The sequence below is a fragment of the Hydra vulgaris genome, chromosome 12 (assembly GCF_038396675.1).
Source record: "Hydra vulgaris chromosome 12, alternate assembly HydraT2T_AEP".
Classification (NCBI taxonomy): domain Eukaryota; kingdom Metazoa; phylum Cnidaria; class Hydrozoa; order Anthoathecata; family Hydridae; genus Hydra; species Hydra vulgaris.
In genome coordinates, this window is record NC_088931.1 from 1,120,001 (window position 1) to 1,132,330 (window position 12,330).

Consider the following 12,330-nt stretch of genomic DNA (forward strand, 5'->3'; position numbering starts at 1 on the left):
AATCACGCTCGTCTGAAGAACTTGTGAGGGAGAAAATTATAAGTTGATTTTATAGAAAATATTTTTATTAAAAACTTTTTTGCTGAAGTCAAAATATGTTTAAACAGTAGAGCTTGGATATTGTTAAATAAAGAAGTTATATTCGTAATAAAGTACGTCACGCATAATTTATACATGACGTACTTTAAACTTAATTTATGCGATATAAGTTCAAATAAAAAATAATTTAATTCAGCGTGTTTTCTTTTTTAAAATTCCACTTTATCATTTTATCTGCTTAATCGTACCCTGGTTATGCTGGCCAAACCATTCGCTAACTGTATAGTTTTTTAGGGTCCGTTTGACAAAAAACTTCGCTTAACTAGAACTTTTACTTTAAATTGCATAAAAGTCCATGTAATTAAATATCAAAACTTGCAACATTTAAATGAAAATTCCAAACTTTAATGTTAAAAAATTAAATATCTCGCTTAATATTTATAAATATCTAGTGTAATATTTATAAATATCTTATAAATAAATATCTAGCATAAAAATTTTATTAAACTAAAACTTCACTTAAAGCTTCGATTTTGTACAGGTTCGATCACATTCTATCAATTAATGACTACTCATTCTATTATCTCCTAATGTGGGTACAGCTCTAAAACTCAGTTTTATGGTTCTGACGCCGGCTGGTAGTCAGGTTTCCTGAACTCTGTGGCAGCACTCAGAGAGCTTCCTGAACTCTGTGGTAGCTCTCAGAGAGGCTGATTCCATCAACATCACCAAGTTCTCTAAACCTCATTCACTAATATTTGTGGTCTTCGAAGTAACTTTTCTTCTGTTGAGTCTTATCTCTTGCAAAGTTCACCAGACCTACTTGCTCTTTGTGAGACTAATTTGAGTTCAGCTGTCTCATCTTGTGATCTTAGTGTTGATGGTTATCTTCCTTTATTTTGTAAAGACTCCATTAGTCACATGCTTAGCCTGGGCATTTACATTCGTAAGAATTCACCCATTTGTCATGAAACTAGGTTTGAATATCTCTCTTTATCCATCAGCTAGAATAGTTGATGTCGGTGACTTCAATGCTCACCGCTCTGAATGGCTTGGCTCTAGTGTCAGTGAATCTGCAGGCATTTAAGCCCACAAATTTTGCCTTTCTCAATCCCTAACTCAAATAGTCAACTTTCCAACTTGTTTTCCTGACAACCCGAATCATTTACTTTCTCTACTCGACTTATGTCTTGTTTCTGATCCTAGTCAGTGCTCAGTTTCTCCACATTCACCCTTAGGTGCTTCTGATCACAGTTTGATCTCTCTAAAACTAATATCTCATTCTTCTTCATCACCTGAATCCCCCTATTATCGAACCTCTTACAACTACAGTTGAGCTGACTGGGATTCTTTCCGGGATTTTCTTCGTGATGGCCCTTGGGTAGAAATCTTTCGTCTTCCTGTCGACAAATGTGCTTCTTACATAACTTCGTGGAATCAGGCTGGCATTGAATCTTTGGTTCCCTCTCGACAATTCCAGGTCAAGCCTCACTCTCCTCCATGGTTTTCCTCACACTGTGCTGCTGTGATTGCCAATCGAAACCATTACTTCCATATTTATCAGCAAAACAATTCTCGAGAAAAAACATCTGTTTATTACTGCTAGAAACCATTGTAAAAACATTTTGTCTAATGCCAAAACCCGCTATTCTCAGGTCATGAAATCTCGTATTTCATCTCAAAAATTAGGCTCTCATGACTTCTGGAGAATCTTTGATAATATCAATAATAAGGGCAAATCTTTAATTCCACCTCTCTTGTTTGGCTCAGATTTTGTCACCTCACCTAAAGACAAAGCTGAATTGTTTGCTAAAAACTTTTCATCAATATCATCTCCTGATTCCACTAGTTGTGTTCTACCTGATATAGCCGTCAAACAGGTTGATCGATTGCTTGACATTCATATCACTACAGCTTCTGTATCTAAAATGATTTCCTGCCTAGACTCTTAAACAGCTTGTAGCCCGGACAACATACCTGTTATTGTCTTGCAGAAGTGTTTGCCGGAGCTGTTGCCTATACTCTCAAAACTATTCAACAAGTGCTTATAAGAGTCTTGCTTTCCAGCCTGCTGGAAAGCGGCATCTGTTATCCCTATCTTCAAAAATTCTGGAGAGCGATCTGATTCGTCTAACTACCATCCCATAAGTCTTCTTCCTATCATAAGCAAGGTTTTTGAGTCTTTAATTAACAAACACTTAATATCTCATCTTGAATCTAATAACTTACTTTCTGACCATCAATATGGATTTTGATCTTCTTGTTCTACAACTGATTTGCTAACAGTAATAACTGATAGGTTTTATCGTAATAACAGATAGGTAATAACTGAAACAGTAATAACTGATAGGTTTTATAAAGGTGGAGAGGTTAAGGCCATCGCTCTTGACATTTCAAAAGCTTTTGATACAGTTTGGCATGCTGGTTTTCTCCATAAGCTTTCTTCTTATGGTGTATCTGGCAACATCTTTAAGATTATTGAATCCTTCCTTTCCAATCGTAGTATAAAAATTGTCCTCGATGGACAACACTCTTCTTCTTATTCTGTAACTTCAGGGGTTCCTCAAGGTTCTATCTTTGGCCCTATACTCTATTTAATTCACATTAACGATCTTCCAGATATTCTCACATTTAAGGTGACATTGTTTGCTGATGACACTACCATATATTCTTGTTGTGATAAGAAACCAACACTCTCTGATTGCTTGGAGGGGGCATTTGAGCTTGAAAAGGATCTCACTTCTGCTACAGCATGGGGCTCACAGTGGCTGGTGAACTTCAATTCAGATAAAACTCAATTTTTTCAGCCAATCGTTATCGCAATAATTTCGATCTTCCTAATATTTATGAACGGTGATGTACTCGATGAGTCATCTACTCTTCATCTTCTAGGATTAACTCTTACTTCCAATCTTTCTTGGAAACCATATATCAAATCAGTTGCAAAATTAGCATCTGCTAAGGTTGCATCTCTTTATCGAGCTCATCACTTTCTTACTTTGGATTCTATTCTCTATCTCTATAAATCTCAAATCCGACCTTGTATGGAATACTGTTGCCATATCTGGGGCAGATCTTCTAATGATGCCCTTTCTCTTTTAGACAAGGTGCAAAAACGCATTGTAAACATAGTTGGACCTGCTCTTGCAGCCAACCTCTAACCATTATCACATCGTCGTAATGTTGCTTCTCTTTCTCTTTTCTACAAATACTATAATGGGCACTGCTCTAAAGAGCTAGCGTCTCTTTAGAGCAGTGCCCTTCTCGTGTTACTCGTCATTCAATTAAGTCTCATCCATTTTCTGTGACTGTTCCTAAGTGCTCCAAAAACGCTTATTTGTCTAGTTTTTTTCCTCAAACATCAGCTCTTTGGAATTTGCTTCCTTCATCTTGCTTTCCTGATTCATATAATTTGCAATCCTTTAAGTCATCCGTCAATCGTTATCTTACCTTAATCGCTAGCTCTACAATTTTCGTCTTTTTTTTTTTAGTAACTTCTAACTTTAAATAGTGGCTGCTTGCAGCCTTGTTGGAAGCGAAGATGTTTAAAAAAAAAACAAAAACAAAAAAACGTATTTCAGTATTATGAGGGTGAAATATCGCGCTGAGTGATTTTATTTATCACATGCACTGTTATTAGAAATATAGTTTTTGTATCACATAAATTTCATAATTTTTATAAATTGTGTAATATTTTATTTATTTTTTTAACAACTTTAAATAAAAATATCAAATGAGAAATTTTTATTAATATATTTACATATATACAGGTGAAGATCATTAAACCAATTTTACCTGTATCATGCTAACATCATTTGCACCATCTCCTATTGCTAATGTAATTGCTTCTATAACATTGTTCTTCACTAATTGAACCACCAAAGATTTTTGCAGCGGAGAAACTCTAATTTTGATGTATTTTAAAAACATTTAAAAATAATAAAAGTTTATAAAATTAAACGTTAATAATAAGATTTTACCTGCAAGCTATTACTGCTCTACACACAAGGGCAAGATCTAGAAATAATTCTTTGCATTCATCTTGTAAACAAAACCCTAACACCTTAAAAAGAAACAATTCTAAAAGCAAAACTAATTTTGATAATAAATTAAACATTTTTTGTTTTGTTTTTGAAATCATAAAAAAACAAAAACAAATTTTTATATCTTAAAAAGCTCATCTGAAAAGTAAAATAAAAATATTTAAATCTAATAAAGAAAAGTAAACACTTTAAATCTTATAGTCTATAATAGTAGAAATCTAATAAAGAAAAGTAAACACTTTAAATCTTATAGTCTATAATAGTAGAAATCTAATAAAGAAAAGTAAACACTTTAAATCTTATAGTCTATAATAGTAGAAATCTAATAAAGAAAAGTAAACACTTTAAATCTTATAGTCTATAATAGTAGAAATCTAATAAAGAAAAGTAAACACTTTAAATCTTATAGTCTATAATAGTAGAAATCTAATAAAGAAAAGTAAACACTTTAAATCTTATAGTCTATAATAGTAGAAATCTAATAAAGAAAAGTAAACACTTTAAATCTTATAGTCTATAATAGTAGAAATCTAATAAAGAAAAGTAAACACTTTAAATCTTATAGTCTATAATAGTAGAAATCTAATAAAGAAAAGTAAACACTTTAAATCTTATAGTCTATAATAGAAGAAATCTAATAAAGAAAAGTAAACACTTTAAATCTTATAGTCTATAATAGTAGAAATCTAATAAAGAAAAGTAAACACTTTAAATCTTATAGTCTATAATAGTAGAAATCTAATAAAGAAAAGTAAACACTTTAAATCTTATAGTCTATAATAGTAGAAATCTAATAAAGAAAAGTAAACACTTTAAATCTTATAGTCTATAATAGTAGAAATCTAATAAAGAAAAGTAAACACTTTAAATCTTATAGTCTATAATAGTAGAAATCTAATAAAGAAAAGTAAACACTTTAAATCTTATAGTCTATAATAGTAGAAATCTAATAAAGAAAAGTAAACACTTTAAATCTTATAGTCTATAATAGTAGAAATCTAATAAAGAAAAGTAAACACTTTAAATCTTATAGTCTATAATAGTAGAAATCTAATAAAGAAAAGTAAACACTTTAAATCTTATAGTCTATAATAGAAGAAATCTAATAAAGAAAAGTAAACACTTTAAATCTTATAGTCTATAATAGTAGAAATCTAATAAAGAAAAGTAAACACTTTAAATCTTATAGTCTATAATAGTAGAAATCTAATAAAGAAAAGTAAACACTTTAAATCTTATAGTCTATAATAGTAGAAATCTAATAAAGAAAAGTAAACACTTTAAATCTTATAGTCTATAATAGAAGAAATCTAATAAAGAAAAGTAAACACTTTAAATCTTATAGTCTATAATAGTAGAAATCTAATAAAGAAAAGTAAACACTTTAAATCTTATAGTCTATAATAGTAGAAATCTAATAAAGAAAAGTAAACACTTTAAATCTTATAGTCTATAATAGTAGAAATCTAATAAAGAAAAGTAAACACTTTAAATCTTATAGTCTATAATAGTAGAAATCTAATAAAGAAAAGTAAACACTTTAAATCTTATAGTCTATAATAGTAGAAATCTAATAAAGAAAAGTAAACACTTTAAATCTTATAGTCTATAATAGAAGAAATCTAATAAAGAAAAGTAAACACTTTAAATCTTATAGTCTATAATAGTAGAAATCTAATAAAGAAAAGTAAACACTTTAAATCTTATAGTCTATAATAGTAGAAATCTAATAAAGAAAAGTAAACACTTTAAATCTTATAGTCTATAATAGTAGAAATCTAATAAAGAAAAGTAAACACTTTAAATCTTATTGTCTATAATAGTAGAAATCTAATAAAGAAAAGTAAACACTTTAAATCTTATAGTCTATAATAGTAGAAATCTAATAAAGAAAAGTAAACACTTTAAATCTTATAGTCTATAATAGAAGAAATCTAATAAAGAAAAGTAAACACTTTAAATCTTATAGTCTATAATAGTAGAAATCTAATAAAGAAAAGTAAACACTTTAAATCTTATAGTCTATAATAGTAGAAATCTAATAAAGAAAAGTAAACACTTTAAATCTTATAGTCTATAATAGTAGAAATCTAATAAAGAAAAGTAAACACTTTAAATCTTATAGTCTATAATAGTAGAAATCTAATAAAGAAAAGTAAACACTTTAAATCTTATAGTCTATAATAGTAGAAATCTAATAAAGAAAAGTAAACACTTTAAATCTTATAGTCTATAATAGTAGAAATCTAATAAAGAAAAGTAAACACTTTAAATCTTATAGTCTATAATAGTAGAAATCTAATAAAGAAAAGTAAACACTTTAAATCTTATAGTCTATAATAGTAGAAATCTAATAAAGAAAAGTAAACACTTTAAATCTTATAGTCTATAATAGAAGAAATCTAATAAAGAAAAGTAAACACTTTAAATCTTATAGTCTATAATAGTAGAAATCTAATAAAGAAAAGTAAACACTTTAAATCTTATAGTCTATAATAGTAGAAATCTAATAAAGAAAAGTAAACACTTTAAATCTTATAGTCTATAATAGTAGAAATCTAATAAAGAAAAGTAAACACTTTAAATCTTATAGTCTATAATAGTAGAAATCTAATAAAGAAAAGTAAACACTTTAAATCTTATAGTCTATAATAGTAGAAATCTAATAAAGAAAAGTAAACACTTTAAATCTTATAGTCTATAATAGTAGAAATCTAATAAAGAAAAGTAAACACTTTAAATCTTATAGTCTATAATAGTAGAAATCTAATAAAGAAAAGTAAACACTTTAAATCTTATAGTCTATAATAGTAGAAATCTAATAAAGAAAAGTAAACACTTTAAATCTTATAGTCTATAATAGAAGAAATCTAATAAAGAAAAGTAAACACTTTAAATCTTATAGTCTATAATAGTAGAAATCTAATAAAGAAAAGTAAACACTTTAAATCTTATAGTCTATAATAGTAGAAATCTAATAAAGAAAAGTAAACACTTTAAATCTTATAGTCTATAATAGTAGAAATCTAATAAAGAAAAGTAAACACTTTAAATCTTATAGTCTATAATAGAAGAAATCTAATAAAGAAAAGTAAACACTTTAAATCTTATAGTCTATAATAGTAGAAATCTAATAAAGAAAAGTAAACACTTTAAATCTTATAGTCTATAATAGTAGAAATCTAATAAAGAAAAGTAAACACTTTAAATCTTATAGTCTATAATAGTAGAAATCTAATAAAGAAAAGTAAACACTTTAAATCTTATAGTCTATAATAGTAGAAATCTAATAAAGAAAAGTAAACACTTTAAATCTTATAGTCTATAATAGTAGAAATCTAATAAAGAAAAGTAAACACTTTAAATCTTATAGTCTATAATAGAAGAAATCTAATAAAGAAAAGTAAACACTTTAAATCTTATAGTCTATAATAGTAGAAATCTAATAAAGAAAAGTAAACACTTTAAATCTTATAGTCTATAATAGTAGAAATCTAATAAAGAAAAGTAAACACTTTAAATCTTATAGTCTATAATAGTAGAAATCTAATAAAGAAAAGTAAACACTTTAAATCTTATTGTCTATAATAGTAGAAATCTAATAAAGAAAAGTAAACACTTTAAATCTTATAGTCTATAATAGTAGAAATCTAATAAAGAAAAGTAAACACTTTAAATCTTATAGTCTATAATAGAAGAAATCTAATAAAGAAAAGTAAACACTTTAAATCTTATAGTCTATAATAGTAGAAATCTAATAAAGAAAAGTAAACACTTTAAATCTTATAGTCTATAATAGTAGAAATCTAATAAAGAAAAGTAAACACTTTAAATCTTATAGTCTATAATAGTAGAAATCTAATAAAGAAAAGTAAACACTTTAAATCTTATAGTCTATAATAGTAGAAATCTAATAAAGAAAAGTAAACACTTTAAATCTTATAGTCTATAATAGTAGAAATCTAATAAAGAAAAGTAAACACTTTAAATCTTATAGTCTATAATAGAAGAAATCTAATAAAGAAAAGTAAACACTTTAAATCTTATAGTCTATAATAGTAGAAATCTAATAAAGAAAAGTAAACACTTTAAATCTTATAGTCTATAATAGTAGAAATCTAATAAAGAAAAGTAAACACTTTAAATCTTATAGTCTATAATAGTAGAAATCTAATAAAGAAAAGTAAACACTTTAAATCTTATAGTCTATAATAGTAGAAATCTAATAAAGAAAAGTAAACACTTTAAATCTTATAGTCTATAATAGTAGAAATCTAATAAAGAAAAGTAAACACTTTAAATCTTATAGTCTATAATAGTAGAAAACCTGACAAAATTCTTTCTATCAAAATATAGAAAAAAAAAGACGAAAAAATGTCAATCAGCAAATCTATGATAAACAATATATGCCAGTATAAGACATTTAACAACTTAAGAAACTATTATGAAAGAAAATATTCTGAGGAATGATATGCTAATAATCTTTTATCAAAGAAAATAAATGTTCATTGTTGGTTTTCTTTGAAACTAATAGCCAGTCCAAATCCACCTCCTAAAGATGCTTAATAGGATTGAGCTCTAAACTCAGTGAAGACCATTCTAGAACTTTGATTTTTGGTAATTGAAAATAAAAATACTTTGGATCTTTACTGTAAAATCCATTTTCAAAGATTACCCTTTCTATGTGGCAACATAACATTCTTCACAATATCCAAATAAACTTTCTAATCCATATAAATTTTTATAGAATAAACGAGACCCACCTTGTCACAACTAAACATTCTTAAATTATAACATTTTTAATGTTGTGTTTAAAAATAGATATATTTTAGATTCTGCATCCTGCAGAACAACAAGCATAGATTATTTTATCACTACTAAATAGCATAGGCTTTGATTCACTTGAGAACAGGCCTTTTAACCAGTCATCAAGTGACAACCATAAAACCATATAACCAGCATAACACTGTTACAGTTTTATTATTTTAATATTCTTTACAAGAAACTTTAACAGCTTTGTGCTAAAAAAATCTATTAATATATTCTTTGCTTTGAAACATTGCAAAATTCAAAAAACCTATTAATATATTCCTTACTTTGAAACATTGCAAAATTCTAAAAATCTTTCAGTAAGATATTTTTTTATGTTTTTTTATCAAACTTTAGTAATCAAATAATGCTATAATAATCACCTAACATTTTATAATAACAATTATCAAATTTAATTTGTTGCAAAACTATATAGTTTAAACAACTTAAGGTAAAAAAAGACAACAGAACATGTTTTAACTTTATTTATAAAAAATTTGTTTTATCATATCAGATTTATATTAGTTTAAATCTCATCAAATAGTTTAAATAAATATTTTTTTATTATTTACAAATATTAACTTTGCATATTTTTATCATAAATCGTTAATTTTATATATAATTTTGACTTGTGGTCAAACCTGTAATCATTAGCATGTATTTTTACTATTATAAACTTTAAACAAATTCACTCTTAAGAATGCAACCATTAAGTAGGGAGCAAAAGCAAGAATTTACAGAAAACTCAAGAAACTCTAATATGTATGTAATCTGTCAATAAATTTAAAAAAAAGTAAACAAATACAAGATTCTTCTTAATACCATAAACTAGGGTTACTTAGAACATAAGCTGGGGTTTTGAACCATTAAGATTATAAAAAGTTGGAGCCAAAAATTTTATGAAGTTTGAACATTGTTTGAACCTACTTTGAACATAGGGCAACTTTGGATAAAAATTTAAGATTTTATATAGATACATATAGCATCCATATGATTAAACATAATTAAATGATGTAACATCATTTTTATATTTGCTAGCATATTAGTAAATGTAATGAGATTTCATACGGATGCTTTTTACGTATTTAAACAAAATCTTACATTTTGTAAAAAGTTGCCCTGTGTCCAAACTAACCTCAGTTTACAGTATTGATTTATAACTTAACACAAAAATATTTTTAACAATTTTAAAAAATAAAGTATAATTTAAAAATAAAGATATAAAAAATGAATGATATAAACTTACTGATCCATTTACAACTAAAGCCAAATTCTTCACTTCTGAAACTTCTCTTAGATCATTTTTTTTCTTCTTAATAAATCTTTTAATATTATTATTGTTGATATGCTCATTTAGCCATTTTTGCACCTCCTATTTACACAAACATTTTAATCTGCATAATTTGATAAATTATATTTTTTTAAATCATATTTTAAGTTATTTATATTACCTTTACAGTTTTTCCTTCACAAATTAACAAACTAAGTTCATCGTGTAACAAACAACAAGAATAGCCAATATTAATTGCTGTTTCCTGTTTATCTCCTGTCAAAACCCATATCTTTATGTTGGCTGAAGATAGTGCTGCAATACTTTCTGGAACTCCATCTTGTAGCTTGTCTTCAATTGCTGTAGCTCCAAGTAGAACAAGATTATTTTCTATCATTTCCCCTACTTCTTCAAGATGTTTTTCTCTGTCAACCAAGGCTGTGCTAGCTTCATAAAATTTTTGGTTCCACTTTTCATAATCTTGATGATCAAGTTCGGCTGAAGCAATACACAAGGTGCGTAATCCTAAAATAAAAAATAAAATATTTTATAAAATTTTTGATGAAGCAATACACAAGGTGCGTAATCCTAAAATAAAAATGTAACAAAAATTTTTTTATAAAATAATGTTCTAATTATTAGTTTCCCTAATTCCAAAAAAAAGTTATTTACTGCAAACAACTATCACAATACTGGCAACATTCCTATATTAATGAATGGCAACTCTTTCATTGAATCCTCTTCTTTACATCTTCTTGGATTATTGTTTACTACTGATCTTTCATGGAAACCATATATACAATCTTTTGCTTAGCACCCACTTAGGTTGCTTCTCTTTGTTGTGCTTGCTATTTTCTTACTCCTGATTGCATTCTCTATGTCTAAAAATCTCTTACTTGTCCCTGTATGGAATACTGTTGTCATATTTGAGCTGGTTCTTCTAATGATGCTCTTTCTTCAAGACAAGGGTCAAAATTGTGTTCTAAATGTAGTTGGATCTGCTCTATCTGCTAAGCTTAAGCCTCTTTCCCATCGTCATAAAGTTGCATCTTTTTCTCTTTTCTACAAATAATATCATGGTTGCTGACTAAAGGAGCTATCATCTCTAGTTCCATCAACTTAAACTCATTCACGCTTGACTGATCATTCAGCAAAGTCTCACTTGTTTACTGTATCTGTGCCTGCATACTCTAAAAACTTTTGTCTCGTTTTTTTCCCCACATTTCAACCCTTTGGAACTCTATCCATCTTCATGTTTTCCTGACTCATACAACCTACAACTGTTCAAGTGTTCTGTCAACCATTTCCTTGCTCTATAACCATAATTTTTTTTTCTAGTAACTCCCAACTTAATAGTGGTTGCCTGCAGCTTTGTTGGGAATGAATCAGAATTGAAAATTAAAAAAAAATCTTCAAAATAAAAATGAAGTTAAATAAATAACAGTAATAAATAACTCATACTTTAAAATACTATTAGAGAATAATACCAAAAAACATTTGACTCATTTATAAAAAATATTAGCAAACAAACATTAGATAAAATAAATCAATAAATAAAGAGAAAAACTTAAAATCAATCAGAAAGACTTCAATTGATCAGCTACAACAATTAAATCAGACATTATTTTTTTTCATTAAGTTTTTGAAAAATAAAACTAGTTACAATTTTCAAGCTTTCCCAGAAAAAAAAAATGGTGTGCAGAAGCATTTTTCAGACTTGTTGCATAAATTTTTTACTTTTTTTGTTTTTATTTTTAAGATAATTGTTATTTCAGTGAAATTTAATAAAAGTCGAAGAACAAAACAGATCATATTAAGAAAAAAAATCAACTAAATATGAAATCTATTTAACACTCTCATCTGTTTGTGTCTTAATATATTATTTATACAAGAATTATAAATAAGTTTTAAATTATGATTTTAAAAATATTTGCAAATTACATTTTTAATATAAGGGGTAAATATATTCTATCTGTTGACCAGCCTCGCACCCCTATGACTAGGCAACTCATTCTATTATCTCCTTATGAGGGTACAGCTTTAAAACTCTGTTTTATGGTTCTAAGGCCTGCTGCTACTTAGGTTTCCCGAACTCTGTGGTAGCTCTCAGAGAGGCTGATTCCATCAACAGCTGAAAAATATCAAAGTATTAACAGTGCCATGCTGCGC

General features: G+C 27.0%; 1 protein-coding gene across 1 annotated transcript in view; it reads right to left on the reverse strand.

The window, feature by feature from the left end:
- The window catches only part of LOC101236936 (phospholipid-transporting ATPase IB), a 93,860-nt gene that overhangs the window by 20,541 nt on the left and 60,989 nt on the right, over nt 1-12,330 (reverse strand). Inside the window, exons 25-28 of the mRNA XM_065811173.1 lie at nt 10,343-10,686; nt 10,138-10,263; nt 4,020-4,102; nt 3,835-3,943 (exon numbers count right to left, since the gene is read on the reverse strand). Of these exons, the coding sequence (XP_065667245.1) occupies nt 3,835-3,943; nt 4,020-4,102; nt 10,138-10,263; nt 10,343-10,686 (662 nt within the window). The remainder of the gene's footprint in view (nt 1-3,834; nt 3,944-4,019; nt 4,103-10,137; nt 10,264-10,342; nt 10,687-12,330) is intronic.